Source organism: Cnephaeus nilssonii, assembly GCF_951640355.1.
Source record: "Cnephaeus nilssonii genome assembly, chromosome: 10".
NCBI classification, from domain to species: Eukaryota; Metazoa; Chordata; class Mammalia; order Chiroptera; family Vespertilionidae; genus Cnephaeus; species Cnephaeus nilssonii.
This window is the reverse complement of record NC_137081.1, coordinates 34,290,000-34,316,847: the sequence shown is the minus strand read 5'-3', so window position 1 is coordinate 34,316,847 and position 26,848 is coordinate 34,290,000. Positions and strand designations below refer to the sequence as shown.

Sequence of the window (26,848 nt, the reverse complement as noted above, 5' to 3'; positions counted from 1 at the left end):
GCCATCCCATAGGGAAGGACCTAGCTGTCATTCTCCTATGTGTGTAATGACAAGCTCCCCTGCCTGACGTCATGTTAGCCAGAACCAATGGGGAAGTTCTTTGAACAGAATGAACTGCGTAGAGTCATAATTGAATGTGGTTGGTAAGACTGCTCTACTCACCTTCTCATGTTGCTACCTACAGTCATCGAAGTCAACAAGCGGGACATACTTTTCCTGGTGGATGGCTCATCAGCACTGGAACTGTCCAACTTCAATGCCATCCGTGACTTCATTATCAAGGTCATCCAGAGGCTGGAAATTGGACAGGATCTCATCCAGGTGGCAGTGGCTCAGTACGCAAACAGTGTGAGGCCAGAGTTTTACTTCAGTAGCTACCCTGGGAAGAGGGAAGTCATTACTGCTGTGCGGAGAATGAAGCCCATGGGAGGCTCGGCCCTGAACACGGGTGCTGCTCTGGACTTTGTTCGGAACAACCTGTTCACTAGTGCGGCAGGGCACCGGGCCGCCGAGGGGGTCCCCAAGCTCCTGGTGCTGATTACAGGTGGTAAGTCCCTAGACGAAGTCAGCCAGCCGGCCCAGGAGCTGAAGAGGAGCAGCATCCTGTGTTTTGCGGTTGGGAGCAAGGCTGCTGACCAGGAGGAGTTGGCGGACATGGCCTTCGATTCGTCGCTGGTGTTCACCCCGGCTGAGTTCCAAACTGCCCCTTTGCAGGGCATGCTGCCCAGCTTGCTGGCACCTCTCAGGACCCTCTCTGGAACCACGGAAGGTACGGCCAGGGTGGGAGGTGTCAGACACACCACAGGATGGTCTGAGGGCCGAGCCTTTGAGAAACAAAACAAAAGGAAGTTTTACTTGTGTTCAGTTAGGAGACGACTCTGAAATGGTGGAAGCAAGAGCCACACATGAGATTTATTTCAGGTTTCCGTTTACTCTGAGCAGGGAATTGTAAGACTTAGATGACCTATGATACAACTTCATGTCTTAAGATGTCACAGGAGATTGCATGCCTTCAAATGTCATAAGAACCATCTGACTCGAATTATAGGATCAGGGCCACCTGTCTTTGAAGCTTCTAGCTGAGGAGGTCAATTCTCAGTTCCTGTCCCTCATGAGGTCCCAGTGTTCTGTTTCTCCTGGTTACACCTGTCTGGCCTCCTTTTCCCACCACCAACCTGTAGCCTGGAATCTTCCTTCCCGACCAGGGTAGAACATTAACCCTCTCTCCTCTCTCTTTAGGGATTTCCTTTAGTGCAAAGTATAGTGAATGAATGGGCGTGAAGAGAAAATCCCAGTGGTTGTTCCAATTGCTCATTTAATATGACTGTCAGTGGGAAGTTATTTTAAAACACATTCTAGCAGTCTATGAGCTTATGAATTGAATAAGTATAATTTGCCGTCCTCAGTGAAGATGAATACCATGGAAACACTTTTCCACTGGAAGAGTGTTCGGTGTACAACCCATGTTGCATGACCCATGCTGCATGTTGTATGACCCATGTTGCATGACCCATGTTGCATGAGTGCATGCTTTCTCTTCATGCTCTCTGGTCTTCTAAAAGCCTCTCTCTCTCTCTCTCTCTCTCTCTCTCTCTCTCTCTCTCTGTTTCTGCCTGCCTGCCTGTCTCTCTCCCTCTCTTTTATTTTCTTAAAAATTCTAACCCACCCTCTCATAGCCAAAGTACAATTTGATAGAACATAGGATAAAATTAGTTGTTAGGTTTAAATTTCAGTGAGACACCAGGGAAGAGATGGGAAATAATTTTTTCAAAGGACATGTACTAAATGTGTTGGGAAAACACTCTAATTTGAGAATTATACTTTTGATTCTTCATATGTACAGCCTCAGCCAAGCATAGCACGTAGACTCTGTATTTTCACATGTTTCTGGGATCCTGTGATCTCACCCAGAGGGATTCCCATAGGTACCCTTTTGTATTAACATCTGGCAACCCCGTGACGCCCTTTTAGGAAAAGAGGACAGTAGGAAATGACAAATGGGTGCCCCTAGGAATCCCTCAAGATGAGAACAGACTAACAGTATTGAGTTTTTTAGTCATAAGGAACTCATGTTCTCAGGTTCACTTGGGTTAACGCTTCTACCTTATCAGTAAGGGAAATCTCTGTGAATGCATAGAGGTGAACCCCGAGGACCCAGGTGAACTTGGCTGTGAACCTGATTCAGAGACACGAGTGAGGCAGAATTTGACCGCACTCTTGCGGAATTCATTCCCGAGGAAGGATGTTCTGGTTCAAGGACTCCGATCCTTTTGTTGGTTGAAAGCACTCTACCTTTGGCGCTGTGTCTCTCTGTGAGCCAACTTGGTCTTGTAAACTTGGCTATGGCATACCTCACAGCACCGGTCGCCACGGAGGAAAATATGCGCCCCTCTGCCATATTTTACCAGACGGATGTGCTTTGCCTCACCGATGTCTTGTGTCTTGTGTGTTGGCATGTGTGCACCGATTGCGGGCACACATGAGTGTTTGTGTCTCACTTTCTTTTCTGTGCTTCACTGCAGTTCACGTAAACCCAAGGGATATCATCTTTCTTTTGGATGGATCACTCAACGTTGGAAAGACCAACTTCCCCTATGTGCGGGACTTTGTAATGAATGTAGTTAACAGCCTTGATGTTGGAAGTGACAATATTCGTGTGGGTTTAGTGCAATTTAGTGACACTCCGGTCACGGAGTTCTCCCTAAACACGTACCAGACAAAGTCAGATTTGCTTGCTCACCTGAGACAGCTGCAGCTCCAGGGGGGGTCAGGCCTGAACACGGGCTCGGCCCTGCGCTATGTCCATGCCAACCACTTCATCGAAGCTGGCGGCAGCAGGATCCGCGAACACGTCCCGCAGCTCCTGCTCCTGCTCACGGCGGGGCGGTCTGAGGACTCCTATTTGCAAGCTGCCAATGCACTAGCCCGTGAGGGCATCCTGACCTTTTGTGTGGGAGCTAACCAGGCGGATAAGGCCGAGCTTGAGCAGATTGCTTTTAACCCGAGCCTGGTGTATCTCATGGATGATTTCAGCTCCCTGCCAGCTTTGCCGCAGCAGCTGATTCAGCCCCTAACCACATATGTTAGTGGAGGTGTGGAGGAAGTACAACTCGCCCAGCCAGGTAAAGCTCCCCCACTGCTCGGGGCTCCCTCCCCTGGCAGGCAGGTGGCCCAATCCGAACTCAAGAGCATGGTGAACCCTAGAAACTCGACTGACTCCCTTTGTTTGAAGTATTTTGGTTGGGGGTCTGAGACACTGTACCAGCAAGTTTACATTCTCTATCTAAAGGGTGTTCATTGATGTAAGTAAGTCTAGGAAATTCAGCTTACATTCTTTGCATCTTATCCCACCCTTTATTCAAAAGCTGTCTCCTCCACCCCCAATGCCTGTGAAGGTTCTGGGGTGTAATCCAGGTGGAAGTGAGAGGGTTCTTTATATGGCTTTTTTTTTTTTGTTATGTACAAAATCTGCTGTATCTAGACAATTATTTGTTGTAAACTCAACAAAGGCTGCCACTTTATGTGACGGTAACATGATTTCCAAAGGAAGTCTGGATAGTTGTTCTTATTGCAAATTAATTTGGTGGTGAGAGATGGAGTACTGGATCTTGCAGCTGACATCACACGGACAGGTAGCAAGACTGAGACAACCAAAACCTAATCGAATGAATTCCCACTGTGTGAACTGAAAATCACGTTCATGTTATCCATTGTAGCCCCGTATGGGCGGTCACCCTTTTTTGTTGTCTAAATACAGCAGCTTGGAAAGCAGTGACAGATAGCCTGCCTGACCACAGAGCAATGACAGACACCATTTTGGGTCCTAATTCGTGACCTCCAATTTAATGAAAAGATAATCCAGTTAGAGCTGATCATCGACTCAGCTGATAATGTGTCAACTCAGTTATCCTTGTGTAAATAACCCACATCGGCCTTTGTCACTAGAGATAGGTCAATTTTTAGGCAAAAGGACAATAAGGACCACATGTTTGATAGTATATAGTTTGAAAACACTGTCTGTTCTCCCAGAGTGATGGCCCCTGGTGTAAGAATAGAACCCTTGTCTCGCTCTGTTGAGAAGCTCTCAGATTGGGTGGATCGGCTTGTTATTCTGGTCCTTTGCAAGTATGCACTGCTTTGAAACGGACATTTAAAAAAATGTTTTTTATTGATTTCAGAGAGGAAGGGAGAGGGAGAGAGATAGATAGAAACATCAATGATGAGAGAATCACTGATCAACTGCCTCCTGCATGCCCCCTACTATAGATTGAGCCCGAAATCTGGGCATGTGCCCCAAATGGAATCGAACCATGACCTCTTAGTTCATGGGTCAATGCTGAGCCACACCAGCCGGGCTGAAACAGACATTTTACTGACAGCTGGCGAGGGTTCTGCCTCCCTTGTTGGTACAGTGATCATCAGATGAATTGTGTGAACTCCTGTTACCAAATGCTGGTGGTGCTGGGCTGATGTCAGTTTGGTGCCTGTTATATTCTTGAACCTCATGGTGTCCTAACCTTCTTTTTCTTGTAGAGAGCAAGCGAGACATTCTATTTCTCTTTGATGGCTCAGCCAATCTTGTGGGCCAGTTCCATGTTGTCCGTGACTTTCTCTACAAGGTGATCGATGAGCTAGATGTGAAGCCGGATGGGACCCGAATTGCGGTGGCTCAGTACAGCGACAATGTCAGGGTCGAGTCTCATTTTAATCAGCACCAGAATAAGCCCGAAATCCTGAATCTTGTGAAGAGAATGAAAATCAAGACTGGCAAAACCCTCAACGTGGGCTATGCCCTGGACGATGCACTCAGATCCATTTACGTGAAGTCTGCCGGGAGCCGGATGGAGGATGGGGTGCCCCAGTTCCTGGTGCTGCTGGTGGCGGGACGCTCGTTTGATAGCGTGGAAGAGCCGGCACGCCTGCTGAAGCAGAGTGGGGTGGTACCTTTCGTGTTACAGGCCAAGAACGCAGACCCTGCCCAGTTAGAGCTGGTAGTACCATCCCCCGCCTTTATCCTGGCTGCGGAGTCGCTTCCCAAGATTGGAGAACTTCAACCACAGATTGTGAATCTCCTAAAAACAGTGCCTCCATCAGGTATGGCATAGGAATTCTGTTTGTGCCTGCAGCTTAGCTCTCCAGGGTGTGGGTTGATGTGGGCTGCTGGCTCCAGGTCCTGAGATCGAAGCCGTCCTTGGGTTTCCAGGGAAGGTGGAAGACTAATAGATGGTTTCTGTAGGAACAATGAAATATTACTTTTCCTTCCTCACTTGGATTTTCTAACTGCTCTTTAGGGCAAAGCAGGAGAATCAGGGTGATTATTTTGAAGGACATGAGAGTATCCTATACAATAAAAGGGTAATATGCAAATTGACCCTAATGGCAGAATGACCAGGAACAACAGGTCACTATGATGTGCACTGACCACCTGGGGGCAGATGCTCAACGCAGGAGCTGTCCCCGGGTGGTCAGTGCGCTCCCACAGGGGGAGCTCCGCTCAGCCACAAGCCGGGCTGACAGCTGTGAGCGCAGCGGTGGTGGCAGGAGCCTCTCCCGCCTCCTCGGCAGTGCTAAGGATGTCCGACACATCCCCCGAGGATTCCCGGGCTGCCAGAGGGATGTCTGACTCCCCCGGGGAGCGGGCCTAAGCCGGCAGGTGAACATTCCCTGAGGGGTCCTGGACTGCGAGAGGGCACAGGCCGGGCTGAGGGACCCCCTCTCCCCCAAGTGCACAGATTTTTGGGCCTCTAGTTTCACAGTAAGATACATGATAAAAATTTAGACATATTAGTGGTCAAAAATCCTTTCAAGACACACGATTTTTACTATATACATAATAAAAGCCACATGCCTTGTTTACAATGTAGCTAAGCCAGTCTTCATCTTCATATCCTGCTCCCTCCCCCCGTCTTATTTTAAGTGGGTGTCCCTGTGTTAGAATTCATTCCTACACTAAGGACATAAAGCATGATGAGAGACAGATACATTCCCACTACACACACTGCATGAAACTGTTTCATCTACAGCACCATGCCTTTGTGTTTAACCACTTTCCATTTCCTGATACAAATGCAGTGAAAAGAGTAATTAATTTCATCTACATTCCTTTTGATTAAAAGCTGAGAATCTAGAGTTTCTACATTGACTATTGGTCCCACACACTGTTGTTTTTGGATTGTAACCTGGACATCTGGGTTACATTTTTCCCCCATTGATCCACTGTGACTTGTAGCAATTTATTTGAAATCGCCCAAGTATAAAATGTTATTGGTTATGCAGTCTCTTCCATCCAGATCTCTCTAGCCCTCAGTGTTTTTCTTGAGTACACCTTTGAAAGTTTATTGCTCAAGCCTTGAACAATTCTAAAATTTGGGGCTATCTGTATAAATTAGTGAGTTTGTTTCCTCCTGTAGCAAGTGGAATGGCTTAAAACAAAAGGAATTAATTCTCTGACAGTTTTAGAGGTCAGAAATGCAAAACCAGTTTCATTGGGCTAAAATCAAGGTGTCAGCAAGGGTGTGTCCCTCTTGGAGGTTCCTGGCCTTTTCCAGCTCCTAGAGGCCGCCTGCATTTCTTGGTTCGTGGCTCCATCTTCCAGCTTCAAAGCCAGCAGCGTAGTGTCTTTTTCTTCTCTGACCTCTGTTTCCATCCTCATATCTTCTTCCTCTAAATCTGATCCTCTTGTCTCCCACCTATAAGGACATCCCCAAAGTCAAGTTCTGGGAATTCTGAATTGGACATTCTTTAGCCCACCACCATCGGTAGGAAACTGTCCCTCTCATATCCTGTGTGAGTCATTTGGGCTGTCTTCCTTCCAGTTTCAGCTGAAAAGGATGTGGTATTTTTGCTCGACGGCTCTGATGGTGTCAGGAGTGGCTTCTCCCTGTTGAAGGATTTTGTCCAGAGAGTGGTGGAGAGCCTGGATGTGGGCCCAGACCGAGTGCGTGTGGCCGTGGTGCAGTACAGTGACCGGACCAGGCCAGAGTTCTACCTGAATTCATACATGGATCAGCAGAGTGTGGTCAGTGCCATTCGAAGGCTGGCACTGCTGGGAGGGCCGACCCCCAACACCGGGGCTGCCCTGGACTTTGTCCTGAAGAATATCCTGATTAGCTCTGCCGGAAGCAGAATAGCAGAAGGCGTTCCCCAGCTCCTGATTGTCCTCACAGCAGACAGGTCCGGGGATGATGTGAGAGGCCCCTCGGTGGTCCTGAAGAGGGGCGGGGCCGTGCCCATTGGCATCGGCATCGGGAACGCCGACATCACGGAGATGCAGACCATCTCCTACATCCCAGGCTTCGCCGTGGCCGTTCCCACCTTCAGGCAGCTGGAGAACGTCCAGCAGGACATCTCCCAGAGGGTGACCCAGCTCAGCCGCCAAAAGCTGACCGAGATCCAGCCGGAGTTGGTTCCTCCATCGAGGCCAGGTAAGGAGGGGACTCTTGGATCATCGTTCCTTGAAACATCTGGCACTACTTGTTTGGACTGTGGCCTGCACATTTTGTTTCCTCTATTTACACCTAATTCCATTAAGAATTAGGAACCTTGTTTGGTCTCAGAAATGGCAGAGGCTTGGGGAGATGCTGAGATTCATGTTTTTGGCCAAAGTAAAGTTTGAGGCAGGGCATGTGCCTCGCTGTCAGTGCAGGTGCTCTGACTCTGCATGAAGGCTTTTGTGTAGGTATCCGAAGGGCGGAGCCACCTCATTGACAACAGCAGTTCAGTGTGGTTCTGAGCTGCCGGAGGGAGGTCAGCCGGCAGCCTTCCATGACCAGGGACGGGGTTAGAGCACAGGCTCTTTGTCAAGCTGGAACACAGTCTCTGAAACGTTGGTGTTTCCAGAGCCAAAGTGTGAGGATTGCTTTTGAATTTGCTTGGTGCTGAGATGTGTCTTAGCTGGCAGGAAGGCCACAGGGCTGTGTGATGGCATTTATCCTCTATCCTACTTCCTATCTGCTTTCCTAGGCCTGGTTACAATAAACTAGAAAACGGTGGGAGCCTGACCACTGAGAAGAAAGGGGACTGAGATATGGCCACCCCCTCTAAAAATACCTAGCAGGGGCCTGTCCTCCCTGGGTCCTAGGTGGGGATGGTCACAGTGGTAGAGAGACAGCCGTGGCTTCTCCCTGCGGCTCACGTTCTACAGGCGTGGCCTCATGGCATGGAGCAGGGGGAAGGAAGGGAAGAGAAAAAGCCAGCGAGAAAAGTGGGATGCAGCATACATGCCTTTGGGTGGACGAGGGAGGTGAGGCTGATGGACACAGTGCGAGGGAGTGGGTGTCAGCTTCTCCTCGCTGGTGTCCAGGGCAGAGAGCAGCACGTGGATTGTTCTAACGGGTTTGTCACCAGATGAATGTAGGCATCAGTGAGGTAAACAAAGGAAAAGAGCTTTTCCCCTAATCGACGTGCGTGGTGCCTGCAGCGCAGTGGGGCCAGAGCCTTTTGCACAGCACGGCTGCAGCGCCAGTGTTCCTGAGAGCGCCCTTTGGAAATGTCGGCATCGGAACGTGTGTCTCCTTTACCTGAAGCGCAAGCCCATATTTCTGTAATAACAGGATTCCTGCCCACTCACATTCCCTCTTTCAAGTGACTATATCCTTCCTCCTCCTTCCCACCCGCTTCTTCTATGCTCTTCTCCCTCAGCTTAGTCTGAGATGGTGGCTGGAATCCCATTTCACTGAGAAATGTAAGTAAATTGGAAAAGAACTCCCAGAAGCACCATGTGGTCCACCCCAGCACCGGTATCCCCATCTCAGCTTCCCTCCTGTGCCCGTGGTGACCCGCCTCTGCTCCCGGGCTCTCCTGACACCTGCTCATCTGCTTCTTCTTGCTCCTGCATCACCAGTTCTCCACTGAGGATAGGAAGGGTGGTTTCCTTCATGCTGCAAACCTGTCGCTTTCTCTCTGTGTCAAACACTCTCTCTTGGTGCCCTGCATCCCCTCCAGCAGCACCTCAGTCTCCTCTTAGGTAAGTTCCTATACTCCCTACACCTTCGCTCTGAACCCACCCCTCTGCCCCTCACTCTCACCACTCCACCCAGAGTGTTCTTCTCAAGGCCCCTCCAACGCATGGGCAATTCACAAGTGACATTTTGCTGTCACCGCTGAGGTTCCCTCCTTCCCGAAATACCATCCCCACTTCGTCTACACATGTGTCTTGTATGCCTAGTCTCTGCCTCCCTCAGTTACCCTTCCTTATCCTTTGCTGGTTCCTCTTCTCCTCCCTGACTTGTCATTGCTGTGCCAGGACTCAGAATTAGGATATTTGCTCATCAGGTGGTGATTCCATGACAACCCGGGAGGTGGTTTGTTAATGCTGAGAATTAGGTGCCAATGAAGGTGAAACCCATGGTATATGGTTTGATTTGCAGGCACAGGCAGCAAGAAGGATGTGGTCTTTCTCATTGATGGGTCCCAGCGTGCTGGCCCTGAGTTTCAGTACATCCGCAACCTCATTGAGAGACTGGTGGACTCGCTGGACGTGAGCTTTGACACGACCCGGGTGGCAGTCATCCAGTTCAGTGAGGGCACCGATGTGGAGTTCTTGCTCAACGAATACACCAGCAAGGAGGAGGTACAGAATGCGGTGAGGCGGCTGCGGCCCAAGGGCGGTCGGCAGATCAACGTTGGGAATGCCCTGGAGTTTGTGTCAAAAAATATCTTCAAGAGGCCACTGGGGAGCCGGATTGAAGAGGGCGTTCCTCAGTTCCTGGTCCTCATTTCATCTGGAAAATCCGGGGACGAGGTGGACGACGCGGCAGCAGAGCTCAAGCAGTATGGCGTGGCACCATTTACCATCGCCAGGCATGCGGACCAGGAGGAGCTGGTTAAGATCTCCCTGAGCCCCGAGTACGTGTTCTCAGTGAACACCTTCCGGGAGCTGCCCAGCCTGGAGCAGAGGCTGCTGACGCCCATCACGACCCTGACCTCAGAGCAGATTCAGCAGATGCTGGCCCGCGCTCCCTACCCTCCTCCTGGTGGGTTTAAGTGTATTGTTGTTGCTGCTCTCTGAGTGTTTTTGATATAAAAAAATAACAGGTTCAAAGATCCATTGTCCTCAGGATAAGTTAAATTAAAAAAGGGCACACCTGTGGTTGAGCCACTTGGGCCTATTGCTTGTGGCCAGGAAGAAGAATGCGCAGGACGGTGAACCACGGATAGCTCAGTGTTAGAAAGGATTTCTGATAGGTCTCAAGCTTATGGTAGGTGAGTCTGTGGAAAGCTTAAGGAAGTGGGACTTTGCCAGGATCAGATGTTGTCAAGAAATGAAAGTAATTCTGTGATTGGGTGTCTTGCTAAATCTTATGGCTAACGCTGTAATTGGTAAAGAAGCAGTGGTCATTCCTATGAGCCAGGACAGAGGGGTGTTTGGTTATTTTTTGTCTTCTTTTTGTCAGTGTTCACATAGGATTCCAGCATGACCTCATTTTTGTCTTGCTCCATGGTGGCCACAGTGTGGCTTTCCCTGGTGTTGATGTTCTCTGAGGCCTGGCTATGTGCGCCAGGAGAGATTTCCTCTTTCTCAGTATAAACGTTTCAATTCCATGACTTGCTCACCTTATGCTGTGCTGTTTCCACTATAAGTAGCCCAGTGATTTATGAAGCGAAAGACAGGTTGAATTTGTGGAGTGGAAACATATGAGTAGTTTAATACATGGCATCCAAGAAGTACCTTGAATACCAACTAAGGGGAAAACAGGACTTTCTTATTGGTTTTATAGTTAAAAAATGGACTCATGTAAAGAAATAGGAATGGTAATATTGAAAATAAAAACTTTCTATAAACCTTAGAGAAATGTGAGCAAAAAGAAATACTATGACTATAACACCTGGTGAGCTGTAGTGGCCCCCTGGGGGACAGTTGGGATTACCTGGGTGGTCAGCAGCTAAGTGGTGAGCATGGACGAGGAGAGGACCTTTGACCTCAGCTGCCTCTCTCTTCTTGTACAACAAAGATGTTGGTCTGGATGATCTCAGTTCCTTATGGTGGTAATAGTTCATGACTCTGTAGATTATGGGTCCGGAATTTGTTTCTAAATATCACTTTTATTTTAGAAACGAATTGTAACCCAGACCCCAAAGCCAAAATTAAAATTGAGTAAACTCAGAACGTCTTGGAGATTTTAAAATATATCCAGAAATGGATACTGTTTAGGTGAAAAAGGCCCAATTTTAATGATTAATTTTAAAAAGTCCAAGAAATAAACACCAATGACTCAGATGATAGTTTTAATGTTAATATTATGGTGCAATACCACGCCAAGTCCAGAATAAAATACAAACCTCAGAAACAAAGGCAGAAATCAAGACACATGGGTGCCAGCCATGCACTGAGCTTTCCTCTGCTTTTCTCCCCAGCTGCCGAGAGTGATGCTGCCGACATTGTCTTCCTCATTGACAGCTCCGACAGTGTGAGGTCTGAAGGCATTGCACACATCCGAGACTTTATCATCAGGATTGTCCGAAGGCTCAATGTTGGCCCCAATAAAGTGAGAATTGGGGTTATGCAGTTCAGCAATGATGTCTTCCCGGAATTCTACCTGAAGACCTATAAGTCCCAGGCCACTGTGCTCGATGCCCTCCGCCGCCTGAGGTTCAGAGGCGGGTCTCCACTGAACACGGGCAGAGCTCTGGAACAAGTGGCAAGAAATTTCTTTGTCAAGTCTGCTGGGAGCCGGATAGAAGATGGGGTGCCCCAACACCTGGTTCTGTTTCTGGGTGGAAAATCCCAGGATGACGTTTCCCAGTTTTCACAGGTGATACGCAACTCAGGGATCGTGAGTTTAGGGGTCGGAGACCGAAACATTGACAGAACGGAGATGCAAACTATCACCAACAACCCTAGACTGATCTTCACAGTGCGAGAGTTCAGAGATCTTCCCAACATAGAAGAGAGGATCATGAACTCATTTGGACCCTCGGGGGTCACACCTGCACCAACGGGAGTGGACATACCCTCTCCCCCTCGAACAGGTATGAACTGTGGAACCCATGACTGCAGAGTATGACATCAATTGTTTTTCAGTTGAGAAATGTAAATAGCATTTATTTGAATACTTTTCATCTCGTAGGGTTGTTGCTGCAGATAGTATTAGAAAGTAAATACTAGCATAAAAATCAGTTGAAATTGTAGAAGGAAATATCCCAGGAAGCAGATGGTCACTGATTCTTCCATGAGACTTCCACGAGCTTCAGTAAGGCTAATGTAGTCCCATTGAAAGGTTCTATGAAGGTGCACTGAGGGGAAACCACAGGCTCGTTGGCTCTCAGAATAGGACAACATCATTGAAGTTGGCCAATCCATGACCTTCTCTACTCTGATCTTGACCACTTGATATAATTGGGAAATTACCCCAAATGCCACTGATTTTCAGCAGGGTCCCACAAAGCTCTCAGCATACTGGCAGGCCACCCTCCAAAGGCAGGGGGTCTGCTTCCCATTTTCCAATTTGTATCTGAAGCCTTTCCTTGCTCTGCCTCTAGCACATGGCCCCTGACTTCTGTCAGATGTCAACCTTTATTTTTGACCAGAAGAAAGTGTTCGATGGTATTTCCTAAAACACCTGAGGCCATGGACCACTGAATCCATAGTAGAGTACCATTTGGTATGGAATAACGGGGACTCAGTTTCATGGAGTTCCCGTGTCCTTTCCTTTTTATTTCAGTGATTTATCATTGTATCTTCTTGTCTTTAGCATAATGTGTTGAGGGCTGTGAATTCAGAAGCTGTAGAGGCATGGGATTGAGCTAAGGTATTCAGTGTAATGAGTTACAGGAATGTCTTATGTCAATTATTTTAATTTATAGTTTGCTTATTAATATGTGGCTATGGAAACCAAAGTTCTCCTCCTTTTCATTCTGGCCCCTCTTAGATAAAAAGAAAGCCGACATTGTGTTCCTGTTGGACGGCTCCATCAACTTCCAGAGGAGCAGCTTCCAGGAGGTGCTCCACTTCGTGTCTGAGATCGTGGACACGGTTTATGGACAAGGAGACTCCATCCAGGTGGGGCTGGTACAGTACAACTCCGACCCCACCGACGAGTTCTTCCTGAAGGAGTTCTCCACCAAGCAGCAGATTATCGATGCCATCAACAAGGTGATCTACAAAGGGGGGAGGCACGCGAACACCAAGGTGGGCATCGAGCACCTGCGGCTGAATCACTTCGTGCCGGACGCGGGCAGCCGCCTAGATCAGCGGGTTCCTCAGATTGCATTTGTGATCACCGGCGGGAAGTCCACGGAGGATGCTCAGGAGGCGAGCCTGGCACTCACCCAGAGAGGTGTCAAAGTGTTCGCAGTGGGCCTGGGAAACATCGACTCAGTGGAGGTTGGGAAGATTGCGTCCAACAGTGCCACAGCCTTCCGTGTAGGGAACATCCAGGAGCTGTCGGAGTTGAAGGAGCAGGTGTTGGAAACTCTGGACGATGCCATGAATGAGATCTTATGTCCAGGGGTGACGGATGTTTCCAAAGGTAATCCTTTTCCCGAGCATGCTTTCCATCCTGTCTTGCTGATGTGACTTAGTGACCTAGGTCCCCAGCACTGGCCTGTGGCTTCCTTAAGCATTGTTTACTTCAGGCATTTCCTCATCTCCCTGAGGGTTGGGCCTGGTAGGCACCTAGCCAGGTCTCAGATGTTCTTCAAAGAGTGGAAGCCTGCTTTTCATGCCCTTATAAGATTTACCTTTTCTCCCTATTCTTTAATCCCCCAAATAATTCAGATGGTCCTTGTTTCTGTTTGTAGGCTTATTATATCAATTATGTGAGACCAGAGTATTTTAGTTCTCATGTTCAGGAACTTTGGAGGCATGTAAACAGCAACTATATGTCATGCCAAAATTGATTAATATCATGAAAAGAGCAACAGATTAAAATGGACTACCATTCTGGTTCCTAACAGTCAGCAAAGAGCTATGAACATGGGGTAGTTGGCCCTCACAGTTTTCTCAACTGGTGTTCCCTGTGAGACAGGCTGGTCTAATTTCTTCTCAAAGCTCATCCGTAGAAGATCTCATTTTGCCCTTGAGCATGACGTCTGGCCCATGTCCTGGGGCTGTGCCTATACCTTGAACTCACCTGTGCAGCCCCATCGTAGAGCTCATTGCCTGCTTTCTCCCTTTATAGCCTGTAATCTGGATGTGATTCTGGGGTTTGATGGTTCAAGAGATCAGAATGTCTTTGTGACTCAGAAAGGCCTCGAGTCTAAGGTGGACATCATCCTGAATAGAATCAGCCAGATGCAAAGACTCAGCTGCAGTGGCGGCCAGATGCCCACCGTGCGGGTGTCTGTGGTGGCCAACACGCCATCGGGCCCTGTGGAGGCCTTCGACTTTGCCGAGTACCAGCCGGAGCTGTTTGAGAAGTTCCGGAACATGCGCAGCCAGCACCCCTACGTCCTCACTGCAGACACGCTGAAGGCCTATCAGAGCAAGTTCAGGCAGTCCTCGCCGGACAGTGTGAAGGTGAGCAGGGCCCGTGTTCAGCTTCTTGTGCCATTTTTGGACTTGCCTGGTCAGGAGTGTGCCCTAAACACTCTTCACATTTGATGGGTTGCTCGTGCCTGTATTCAACTCATCACATTCTGAAATGTAATTTCTCCCTTGTTTTTATAATTTTACTTAAGCTGTAAAAAAATATTTGCAATCAGAAATTAAGCTTGAATAACTTCAATTTGTGATTAATTCATATTTATAGTCCTACCTATTAAATAGTTCTGTTCTCTATACACATTTCTCTCCCTGTGTGTACATACATATATATTTATTATGTGTATGTACACACACACACACACACACATGATTTCCAGAAATGACATTACAATACTAGGAGAGTGAGATAACTGTTCTTATTTTCATTGCTGCTTGTGTTTTTGAATAAATCAAGCACTGCAATCCCTTCACTTTCCACCTGACTAACTGCACAAGAGCAAAGAGCTATGAACATGGGGTAGTTGGCCCTCACAGTTTTCTCAACTGTAAGATGAGAGGTTGGAACTGGCTAAGCTCCCTTACCAGGCTCTGTGATGCTTCTTTTTAATTTCAGGTGGTCATTCATTTTACTGATGGGGTGGACGGAGATATGGCTGATTTACAAAAGACATCGGAGGAACTTCGACAAGAAGGTAGATTCCGGGGCTTTCTAAACAGGAAGTGGAGACGTCGGGGAGGCAGACACACTGCTCTGCTGGGGAGACAGGAATTGCTTACAGAGTCCTTGGGGCGAGCTCCTCCTCGGCATCTTGGCTCTCAGTTGCCTGTCTGGGGCTATGGGAAGGGGCTACCAAGGATGCCATACGTACCACAGACTAAGTCCTGGCATGGGCCCCGCAGGTTCTCAGACTCATTCAGGTGGTGCAACATCTAGAAAACATGGTGCTATTGCAAAAGAATACGAAGATTTGCTTTATTTAGCTACATCCCATAAACTAGGGATTAATTTTGTAGCAGTTTGCAGTTATCACAGCTCAACAAGACTACAGCATGAAGTAAACACTTACTTTAATATAAAGTAAATAACAGCATACTTTCCAAATTAGGGTGACTGGATAAGCTGTGGTGCCTGTTACCAGATGTAATATTTGTCTGTCCATGGCTTTGGAATTTGGTAGCTCTGACTACCAAAAGGTGGGTGTCCACACCAGAGGGTTAAGAAGGACTTATGAAGCATACATTATCATAAGAACATTTTGTGTATTGCTTCCCCCCCCCCCCCCCCCCGAGCCATGGAGATAAGATTGCTCCTACCTGATTTTGGGGATGTGGCACTTTAATTTTTTCCACAGTATACTTGTGTGAGGTAGGACCAGAGTTTGAGAATTTATGCATACACTTGATGGTGTTGCTTCTTGTATTTATATTAACCAGTTGACTTACACATCTGAGACCATTGCTCTGAGGAGTTCCAAGCACTTCAGAATGGTTGACTAGCTTGATTAAACATGTTCCAGTTACAGGCCAAATTACATACTGAAGTTTTCTTAAAAAAACAAAAACAAAACCCAAACACCCCAAAAGACGTTGTGGCTCTCAAGGCTTCAGCGAGCCCTTGGAAATGTGCCCGTCCTCACAGGTGTCCAAGCCCTAATCTTGGTGGGCCTGGAGCGCGTGGCCAACCTGGAGCAGCTGATGCATCTGGAGTTTGGGCGAGGGTTCATGTACAACAGGCCCCTGAGGCTCAACTTGCTGGACCTGGACTACGAGCTCGCGGAGCAGCTGGTGAGGTTTACGTCTCCACACACAGATCAGTGCAGATGCCACAGCGTTTGGCTTCTCAAGACAATGAAGTCAGGGAGATGGGCCTCTGGGTGGGTGATTTAACCCATTAAATACACTTGGGACCTGCCTTGTTGCCATAACACGTATGAGTCCTGGGATTGGAGATACTCGGGAGCTGGAGAGGCAGTGAGCTGGGCCACAGGTCCCCAGGCGTGCGATGTTGCCGCCTTGGCACTTCCTCGGCTCCCTTTCCTGAATGTTTTCATGCCTAATTGTTGAGAAGGCAAAGGGTTGAGATTGCCTGTTCCCAAACAGGAAGTGTCCTCAGAAAGCCTGCACGATGAAACAAGAATGTGCAGGAAAGGAGGATCACTTTTGGGCAGAGAAGTGCTTTGATAGCCGACCCAGTGAAAACTAGGAAGCTCATTGTCAGAAGCACATTTGACCACCATGGGTTTAGCAGATGGACATGTACTTGGAGTCTGCACTTCACCATGTGAAGTCCAGGCCTGGGGTGGGAAGGGGCATCCACGATTTGTGATGGGCCACAGAGGCACTGGTGACCCAGAGTCATGTGCTTGTGGCTAGAGGCAGCACTGCCTGTGTCTGCCCACCCCAGGCTGCCCCCAGGCCTCCTCCAGGCTGGCGCCATAGTCCATGGCCCTGACCATGGTTCTGAGGAAGAGCACATGGATCTTCATTTTGGAACCACCTTCTGACCTGATTATCTGCAATTCATTTGTTTTGCTCCTTGGAGATTAAAAATACATAAGTTATGCTTGCCATTTGAAACTTGAATATGTATGTCGGAACCTTCTAGAAATAAGGCCCAGCCTGAGGTGACATTGTGAATAAGATATATTCTACTTTCGTTGCTCTTTAGTCTCCTACTGGTGACTTCCCTCCACCATCGTGATGGTTAAACCACTAAGCTGATCTGTGAGTGAGTGTTGTGTGGGAGTGCCTTCATCTCACCATGGAATCCACATTAGATCTTGACCTTCAGGGCACATGTATGTTTTTTTTGGAGGCTTATTGATACTTGAACTTTTTCATTACTTTTTGGCAGGACAACATCGCTGAGAAAGCTTGCTGTGGGGTGCCCTGCAAATGCTCTGGACAAAGAGGAGACCGAGGACCCATCGGCAGCATCGGGCCAAAGGTGTGGCAGCTTTGTCCTTTTCTTACACCTGAGGCTGGAATTCAGAAGTCCGTCCTCACCTTGGCTAGAGATGGGGAAGGGGAGGGGAGTGGGCCCCAGGTTATAGGACAGAAGATCCGACCGACGAGCAGACTCACTGTGGATGGGCAGCTGGGATGCTCAGCATCTGCCTCAGTTACAGGAAATTGACAGGATTTCTGGGTAGATCAGGAGCCTTAAAGATCCTGCTAGAAAGAATAATTTCACTGAAATAATGTGTAAAAAACTGTGAAGTTCAGGGGAGCACCTAAAGCCATGCTGAATTTTAGCACTACTCTACTGTGAGGAGGGGGTGGGGATCAGGGAGATGCTTATATACAGAACAGACCCCTTCAAAACCCATGGATTTAACCCAGGAACCGATGTACTTTGTTTTAGGGTATTTCTGGAGAAGATGGCTACCGAGGTTATCCTGGTGACGAGGGTGGACCCGTAAGTGAAGTTGTTTTATTCCTGAAATTGTTATTCCCTCCTTTTCCCTTGTTGGAGTTGGATTTCAGAGTTCACAATCTGTTTGATTATCCCACTGGGAAGACATTAATTTCTAACTTCCTCAGCATCCTTACTCAGATTTCTACAGGATGGAAATAGCGTGATGCTCCAAGTGTGACAGGAGTGGCTACTGAGTGTGGGCTTCCACTCCTTCCATTCCTCAGGGAGGGGTTAGTGCCTCTGAGGCAGAGAGCCACCGGGTCTGGCATATTCAGTGTCTGCTAAGCTCTGATACCCAAGCAGAGATGGGAGTGAGTGGGAGCGGGGGTCAGGGGGGGCCCTAATCAGGCTGTAATCAGGGTGATGCCCTTTAGGGAAAGTCTCTCAGAGAAGGTTTGGATGGGCCATAGCCTCAGGGTCCCGTTGAGAGTGTACAGAGCCTTTGGGAAATGGTACTAGGGACAGACATGGTCCGAGAGGCTTTGAGACCCTGGAAGAAGGCCCAGCCCTGGAGTCAAAGGGCCCCACAGGGAGCAGGTGAGGTCACGGGGTCCCAGCTCCCAGTGCCAGCGAGAACAGCCTCATTGGAGAGTCAGGAGCCAGGGCCACACAGAGGGGAGGTCGGGCCAAGCATTCTCTAAGGGGGCCCAGGTCCCACCCAGAAATGGTGCCCGGAGGCCCCCTTCCTCCAGGGAGGCTGTGCACCGGGCCTGGGGGGCAGGGATGCTGGGGTCCCTCAGCTCAGGCAGCATTCCTGGCAGCAAATCTGCTTCAAAGGCAGGGCTGTCACCGAGCTGTGGACCCGGTGGAGATGTGATGACCGAAACCTTTGTCTCCCCTGACAGGGCGAACGTGGTCCTCCTGGTGTGAACGGCACTCAAGGTTTCCAGGGCTGTCCCGGCCAGAGAGGAATAAAGGTACAGTGTGGGGGGCCCCACAGGTGGGGGGACCACAGCATTGGCCCATCTGGGGAGGGGAGGGTCAGCAGCACGTGCAAAAGTGGACAGTTTCTCCAAGTGTCAGGGGGAGGATGGTGCTTGGGTCTCTCTGCTCTCAGCATCCAGCCGCTGGGGCCTCTCCTGGGAAGGGAGCCCGCAGTCTGGTGGGTTCGGAGCACAGGCTGCACTGGGAAGGGAGCCTGGGAATGCAGAAATAGTTTCCTATGGAAACAGGCAGCCGCCAGGAAACCATCACGAGGACAGACAGGATGTGGGCCAGGACGGGGAGAAGGCCAGTGCCCGTGGCTTCAGCCTGGGACCCCGGGAGGAGCCAGGGAGATGGGGCAGCAAAAGAAAGGGAGAGACCACTGCACTCGCTGGTCCTTTGCATGAAATACTTAGATTCAAGGGCTGATGAACATTCTCCTCCATTTGCTGAAGTTTGAGAGCAGGTGCTGAAGGGAAGGTCACCAGACTGCAAAGTCACAGAGGGGCCTCCTGGTTCCTGGCTCTCAGGGACCACTCCCCTGGCCAGGGAGCCAAACCATCCAGTGCCCAGGTCTAGGAAAATTAGCTTTATGACCTCTGTGTGATGGTGAGAGGACAACCCAACCAAATAAATCTCCAATATTGAATTTTCAGCCAAGATGGCCTTCATTGGGGTTGGGACAGCCCTATCCTGTGGCTCAGGGACCAGCCTCCAAAAGGAGCTAATGTGTCTTCTTCCCTTACTTTCCAGGGCTCTCGAGGATTCCCAGGAGAGAAGGTACTCAGCTTGTTTTCCCTTTACTATTGAAAACGTTCCCAGCATTTCTCATTTCTTTTTTGTCTGAAGGCCATCTACACTCACCTGTGTGTCTTGTCCCCTCGCAGGGTGAATTGGGGGAAATCGGACTGGATGGTCTCGACGGGGAAGATGTGAGTGACTTTGTGCTCTAAGTCTTAGCAGCTTTGGTCCTGAAGATTCCAGGGACTGTACTCAGCCTCTGGGAGCCGCTGTGCCAGGAATGACATGTTGTTGTTGTCTTTGGCAGGGAGACAAAGGCGTGCCTGGTTCTTCTGGAGAGAAAGGGAATCCCGGGAGAAGGGTAGGTGCATTTCCACTGCTGCTGGGATGGAGGAACTATAAACATGTCACCGAGGGACTATGTCTCTCACTGATGTATGTTAAGACCACTTCCTCCGAGACCTCCCCTGACCTCCTCTGGGGCTGCATCCTTGGCATCCCTATGTCTCTGGCAGCTGTGACAGATTACATTATATTGTCTTGTTTGGAGACTGTGTCTCACAGGGCAGGGACTGAGTTTGTTTTGTTGCAAATAAATCCCAGTGTCTGCACAGAGGGGGTCCCTAATAAATATTTGTGGATTACCTGAACAAATCATAAATATGTGGAAGTAATTTTACCTTCATGGCCAAATGAGTAAATGCTTGACATTGGTCCATTTAAGACCTGTGAGTTGAAGAATGGGATTTTAAGGATGAGACAAAAATGTGTAATTCTATTTAATGGTTAGGCTCCACATGTGTTTTTTTTGTTAGGGTGACAAAGGACCTAAAGGGGACAGAGGAGAACGAGGAGATGCTGGAATTCGAGGGGACCCGGTAAGAATTCCTCATGGACAATTTGAGCCCCGAGTCTGGGGGCTGTGGGAACAGAGGGCTGAAAGGAGGAATTTTACTTTTGATGCTGCTTTAAAACTTGTTGATAAAAGATGTGGTTTGTCCTTTCCCCTCACTTTTGGGGTTGCTGGGGACATGTTTGCTGTCTGGCTATGGAGATAAGTGTTTGCAAGTCCTGTCCTGGGAAGACATGAGGATTTCCCTAAAATGTGGTCTCAGGACTCTTTAATCCAGCTGGACTGGGTGGTCAGGAAAAATATGAGTGAGGACATGAATGCAAGGCTCTGTACCAGCCCCACTAGACACATCCCATTCAGACAAAATCCATCCCTCCCTCCCTGGCCCTGACTGTGGGTCGGCCAATCATTCTTAGCCTCAGGGAAAATGGTGCCTCGGGCCCTCTTGCCTAGACCTGTCTGGGAGGACAGAAGCCTGGCCCAGGGATGGTCATTTGCTTGCACTTACAGAATCAAAGATGAGAAAAGCTACAAACACCTTTCTTTTCCTAAAGCAAACTTAGGGTGTCTTTTCCTGCCCCCCCGAGGCTCATTCCCCCGACCTGTGTTGTTTTCAGGGTGACTCAGGACGGGACAGCCAGCAGAGAGGACCCAAAGGAGAAACCGGAGACATTGGGCCCATGGTACGATGCTCCACGTTCCTCGGCTCCCTGTGCTCAGGGCCAAGACACAAAACCCACACGGGGCTGTCCCTAGCCTGGAGGCCATGGAAGTGGCCTTTCAGGCTGTAGACCTAAGAGGTCGGGAGCAGAGGGTCCCCGAAGCCCATGTGTGTCCCCGTGAAGGAAGTCTCCGCTGGGAAATGGAACAACCCTTCCAAGAGGCCCTCCAACCCCAAGATGTTCACAGAAAGCGCTTGTCAAGCCAGAGGCTTGTGCTGTGGGAATGCGCCTGAGCATGATGCACCCACAAAGTTACTTATTTGGGTGACCTACTCTGTGTATCAATACCGTTTCCCATGGTGTCTTGGGCAATATTGCCGCATTAGATGCTCTTCTCTGCAGAGGAGAATCTCACGCCGTTTTCTCTCCCACACCAGGGCCTTCCTGGGAGAGACGGTGTGGCTGGAAGGCCTGGAGATCCCGGCAAGGATGTGAGTGTCTCTGAGGGCTATGGGCTCCCTGATATTAGAGTGCCACCTAGATCCTAAACCCCCAAACCCTGCCTGGGGCAGAGCTACTCAGCTATTTCTTATTAAGAAATTTCTGAAACTATTGTCACCCAAATCATGCTGCTTAGAGAAATCTCTCATTCTTATCTTTTGTTCTATACTCCGTCTCTTCTCCCTCCCCCAGACCTGCTTCCTTCCCATCCCAGAAAACACACTGAACAGATGCTTTAAAAATATTATCTTTACTGCTTTAGGAAATTTGGCCAGGTTTTATTTCACTAAATATTTAAAAGATCTAAATGAAGCATGAATCCGGGAGGAGTGAGGGAAAGAGGGCAGGAAGGCTGACGGGGTCATATGCTTGTTGGTTTTATAACTGTTTGTGTGTGATGCTATGTGTGTGTGTTTGTGTGTGTGTGTGTGTGTGTGTGTTCTGCTGGAACCCAAGCAATGAAACTAGACTCTGTTTTCCAGAGAATTGCATCTTACACTGGCTTTTAAAAATACATATATTTTATTGATTTCAGAGAGGAAGGGAGAGGGAGAGATAGAAACATCAATAATGAGAGAGAATCATTGATTCAGCTGCCTCCTGCATGCACCACATTGAGGAGGGAGCCTAAAACCTCAGCTTGTGTCTGATTGGGAATCGAACTGTGAGACCTCCTGGTTCGTAGGTTGATGCTCAACCACTGAACCACACTGGCCAGGCTTGCAGTGGCTTCTTAAGACACATCAGAAATGTGAGCTGCAGTAGCTCACTGCATGCCTAATCTTTGTGTCTTGTTGATGAGTTCCTACCTAAAGTCAAAGGGACACAAAGTAGTTTGGAAACTCCTAGGGCCCAGGGGTACTCAGAGCTTAATGTGGGAGAAGATGGTTCCTGTATGCGGAGGAGTGTTTGGAATTTGTAATTCTCAGGGGCCCGTTCAGGATGCTGGTGGGTGCCCAGCCATATTTCTGCTCAGAGACTAGCTGGGGCTGTGCAGCCAGTTCCAGGTGGCAGTGATGTGTTAAGGGTTAATCCATTGGACGGTTGGAGAGGGCATGTGACATGAGGGCTTTCAGAAGAAATGACTCTCATCCATAGTCAGATGACATGCTGTGGGCATAATTTCGCTTTTAAAATTCAGAAGAAGAAAATGGTCTTAATAGTTCTGAGTATTATTTTTGAAATATTTGAAAATGGTCTCTTAATAGTTCTGAGTATTATTTTTGAATAATGCTGCTGAGCTATATAATGAAAAAGCAACGAGGAGCTAACCAATTGTTATAATGTGCCATGCAACTGCTGGTGAGCAGGGCCAAAACTGGTTTTCGTGACCGACAGTCATGCATATAATTCGTTTTCATTCTATGCACAGGTGGACACTTGGGTTTGAATTCGATGCAGTCAAGGGCTCTTGTGGACTCAGTTGCTTCCTTTGCAGCAGGGTGAGGCCTGGCAGTGTGGCCTCCTCCTTCCCTGGGACCTCACTGTGTCAGGCCCAGGTCCAGACAAAGGGCATCCTTCTGTGGGGCCACCTTGCTCCTCACATCACCCCCCCCCCCCCCCCGCCAGGGCTTCCACAAGCTGCCTCTGGCCTGAGCAATGAGTCATTGAGCACTGGTGGCCTGTGGACATACTCTAGGCTGTCCCCTTAGGGAGGGGCCAGCCAGATTGCTACTCTGGAAGATTAACCTGGCCCCCGACTTGTCCATATGTTGTCCATGGAAGGAGGCCCAAGTCTTCCATTAAAGAAGCTGCCACAACAGTGAATAATAGCAAAGACGGTTGTCCCAGAAGATCCCTGGGCTGGTCTGTTGGGAGTGGAGACTGTGGTCTTTGGGTGATGCAGCAATCGGTCAAGCCCAGTAACCGCTGGTTGTTACCGTCTCCAGAACGCAACTCCTCACCTTGCAAAGATTTATCCAGGACGTTCCCATGTTCCCAACCCAAACCTCTCCACCACAGAGGAAGCAATCACAACGGGGGAATTAGCAGATTACTTACACAGCGAGCCCACATTTATTTGGACTGAGGGTCACCCCTGGAGCATAGACGCAGATGTTCCCAAGACATGAGCCCAAGCTAAGCACCCCTGGGCTCGCAGGTTCACACATGTGCCTTTGGCTGCTCACCTACCAGAGGATCTGTTATACTTGGCCAGCAGGTCTGCGACTCCCTTCCATGATAATTAACGTATTATGATGACTTCTCCTGACAGTTGGAAAAATGGTAGAAAAATAGACAGCTTGACATTCCCCTTTCACATTCCTTATTTGAAATTGGCTGGGACCATGCAGCCAGGAGTCATTATTTTGCTTGGCAGGTCTGAAGTAATTCTCAAAACTTTCACTTGGGTGACTAACAGGGCAGCATGGAGGCAAAGCTTGACTGAGATGAGGCAGGAAGGAGTTTCCTTGGGGCTGACAGGGCCAGGCACTCAGTGGGTGGCAGATGAATGTGTGGGTTAAGTCGGGCAAAGTCTGGGCTCGGTCCCGTCTCCCCTAATGGTGTGTGTGACTTCTCCTGCAGGGCGGCTATGGCCGAAGGGGACCTGCAGGAGCTAAGGTAAGCTGGCCCCTCTTCTCCGTCAGCACAATGGAACTCACTATGTGCTCTAATGGACTGTCCTCCTGTTCACCTCCTTTTTCCTTCGCTATCAAGGCTTGTAGCTCAACCAGCAGCTACCACCTTTTTCTAGCCCCTTAAATTTGGCCTCTTCTAATGAACTTGTGACAATGATTGAGAGTGAGAGCAGATTTGGCGGGGAGATGAAGGGGAAAAGACAGATGGAGGAGGCAATTCCTAGGCATCTTGTTCACAACATGCCCACTTATCAAGTCATTAGCAAGTCACAACATCTCTGTGTCTTAGTCTTCTCACCTGTGCTATACAGGTTTGGGTTGCAAAGCATCCTTATTTCCCAAAGCCATCCTGCAGAAAAGGTGAGGCAAGAGTGGAAATAGTTGTGACAGTGCAGAGGGACAGCTGGCTCTACATGTTGACTGTTTCAAGCTAGAGTGATGGGGTCAGTGGCTTCGAAGCTGCTTGTAGAGTTGGGATCATGGCCCTGTCCCCTCACCCAGATGGGACTTTGGAACAGAGAGCTGACATTGGTATAAACTATCCTGACCCTACCCTGCATCTTCTCTTTCTTCTTTCAAGGGCAACAAGGGTGGTCCAGGCCAGCCGGGCTCTGCAGGAGAGCAGGGGACCAGAGGTGCACAGGTTGGTACCCAGGGAGATTGCATGCCCTTTGCTATTTCCCCAGATGCTGTTGTATTTTTTTTTTTAAATCAAGGTGACAATTTTGCAAAATTGAACACAAAATTCATCATTTACAGTGAACAATTCAGGGGGGTTTAGTACATTCACAATGTTGTACAAGCATCACCTCCATCTAGTTTCAAAGCATTTTCATCACCCCCAAAGGAGACCCTCATTGTACCTGTTACATAGTCACCCCTTGTCTCCCCTCCCCTCCCCTCCCCATCCCCAGCTCCTTGTGGCACTTGTTTCTTTTCTGTCTCTATGGATTTGCCTGTTCTTGACATCTCATGTACATTAAAGGTGGCCTTTTGTGTCCAGCTTCTCTCACTGAACATAATGTTTTTTAGGTTCTCCATGTTAAAGAATGTGATAGGGCTTCACTCCTTTTCATGCCCGAATAATATTCCATTACATGGATAGACCACAGCTTACTTCTCTGTTCATTGGTTGATGGACATGGGTAGTTTCCACCTTTTGGAGACTGTGAATATTGCTGCCGTGAATATCATGTACACATTTGTGTTTTTAAAAACTAGCTTCCTCATTCATGTTCTGGGCTGGGGCTGCTGCTCCTACAGTGGAGATAAAATGTGACCTCTGGGGGCCTGTTGGCAGTGGGAGTGAGGCTCTGGGCTCTGGGCTCCGTAGAAAGTACAGAGGTCATCTGAGCTTCCTCCTGGAGTGTCTCCTCAACACAGCACTGACCTTGGCCTTCTCCTCTTTCAGGGTCCAGCTGGTCCCACCGGCCCTCCAGGCCTGATGGGAGAACAGGGCATTCCTGGCCCTCGGGTAAGTGCATCTCAGCCCACCCCTCTGTGAGGCTAAGCGGACCGTACAGGGCCTGAGCAGGCTGAGATTGCGTGGCAGGCGGGGCGGCGGGGGGGTGTGTGTTGCTGAGGACAGACCTTTCCTTTTTGCCTGACTCTTTGGCGACACTGATCCTGGGTTAACCTCAGTCCTCATAGCGAGTGTATGTGAGGAAGTAAGAACCCTGTTTCCTTGGTGCCCCAGGGGCATCTAGGCCCCAATGCCGCTCCTTCCCAACACAGGCCAGCTGGGGTCAGCGAGGCAGGATGTGCCTGTCCCCGAGGTCTCAGCGTGAAACTGCATAAATGTAACCTAATCCACCGAAATGCTCAGATTATGACAAATGGTTTCATAATCGCCCCTGGAGATTGGCTCAGAGGTTCGCTATTTTGTGGATGGAGTTCCCCATCCTCCAGTTCAGCACAGAAGATGTTCCTTAAACCTGCTGTGACTGCAGAATTCAACATCTCAGCTGTTAGTGACGATGGGTGGACATGTACCTCAGCCGAGCTGGGACCAGGAGTCCTACACACCTGCTGTCTCTGGTGTGCGATAGGATACTGGGAGCCACCCTACCATTTGTTACAGAAAAGAGCAGTGACTGAAACCTGGCAATGAACCGGCCTGTGCTCCCTCAGGGCACAGATGTGCTTTGCCGTGGAAGCAGGAACTTGGCGAGAGCTGTTGTGTACTTAGAAAGTCCTCTCCACTTCGAAACCTGACACTTACCTATTTTTAAAGCTTTTAGTTTTTTCCCCAATATTTATTTTAGCTCTTATTAATCAAGAACCTAAGACAGAATACGGATGAGGCAGAGCTCGTGCAATAATTACTGATAACCGAGAGCTGGTTTCTGCCGTATTTGTGGGGGTCATTCCTGTGCTCACTGGGCTGTGCCACACGCAGCAACACTGATTCCTTCCTTCACTCAACGGATAAGTGTGCGCGGGTCTCCACACCTGTATAACCAGGTGTCCCTGTGGAGGTGTGGACAGGCCGAAGGATAAAGCCACATAAAATCTGGGTGCTTGTCCTCCAGTCAGGGACTCGGGATATGAATGAATGTACGTGGAAAACTGCACCGTGTGGGTGTTTGTGCAAACTGGCCTGAGGCTCACACTAATACTGTGGGTTGCACGAGCCATGTGTGTTTGCAGTTGTGTCTCCAGCACCGTGGGTGGCACTAAGTACTGGGGCCTCTGACCCCCGGGGCCAGGGGGAGAGGTGGGATTCGGACTCTTAGGCTTGGAAGG

At 49.1% G+C, this 26,848-nt stretch overlaps 1 protein-coding gene across 2 annotated transcripts in view; it reads left to right on the top strand.

Moving 5' to 3' along the window:
- COL6A3 (collagen type VI alpha 3 chain) overlaps window positions 1–26,848 on the top strand; it is a 73,061-nt gene that overhangs the window by 23,750 nt on the left and 22,463 nt on the right. For both annotated transcript variants that reach the window (XM_079783228.1, XM_079783227.1), the window contains 22 exons: window positions 185–769; window positions 2,523–3,122; window positions 4,534–5,094; window positions 6,816–7,424; window positions 9,369–9,974; window positions 11,356–11,970; window positions 12,870–13,469; window positions 14,121–14,458; window positions 15,039–15,117; window positions 16,065–16,210; window positions 17,280–17,372; window positions 17,790–17,843; window positions 18,689–18,760; window positions 19,521–19,547; window positions 19,655–19,699; window positions 19,816–19,869; window positions 20,324–20,386; window positions 20,979–21,044; window positions 21,461–21,514; window positions 24,051–24,086; window positions 24,684–24,746; window positions 25,515–25,577. In XM_079783228.1, the coding sequence (XP_079639354.1) occupies window positions 185–769; window positions 2,523–3,122; window positions 4,534–5,094; window positions 6,816–7,424; window positions 9,369–9,974; window positions 11,356–11,970; window positions 12,870–13,469; window positions 14,121–14,458; window positions 15,039–15,117; window positions 16,065–16,210; window positions 17,280–17,372; window positions 17,790–17,843; window positions 18,689–18,760; window positions 19,521–19,547; window positions 19,655–19,699; window positions 19,816–19,869; window positions 20,324–20,386; window positions 20,979–21,044; window positions 21,461–21,514; window positions 24,051–24,086; window positions 24,684–24,746; window positions 25,515–25,577 (5,429 nt within the window). The remainder of the gene's footprint in view (window positions 1–184; window positions 770–2,522; window positions 3,123–4,533; window positions 5,095–6,815; window positions 7,425–9,368; window positions 9,975–11,355; window positions 11,971–12,869; window positions 13,470–14,120; window positions 14,459–15,038; window positions 15,118–16,064; window positions 16,211–17,279; window positions 17,373–17,789; window positions 17,844–18,688; window positions 18,761–19,520; window positions 19,548–19,654; window positions 19,700–19,815; window positions 19,870–20,323; window positions 20,387–20,978; window positions 21,045–21,460; window positions 21,515–24,050; window positions 24,087–24,683; window positions 24,747–25,514; window positions 25,578–26,848) is intronic.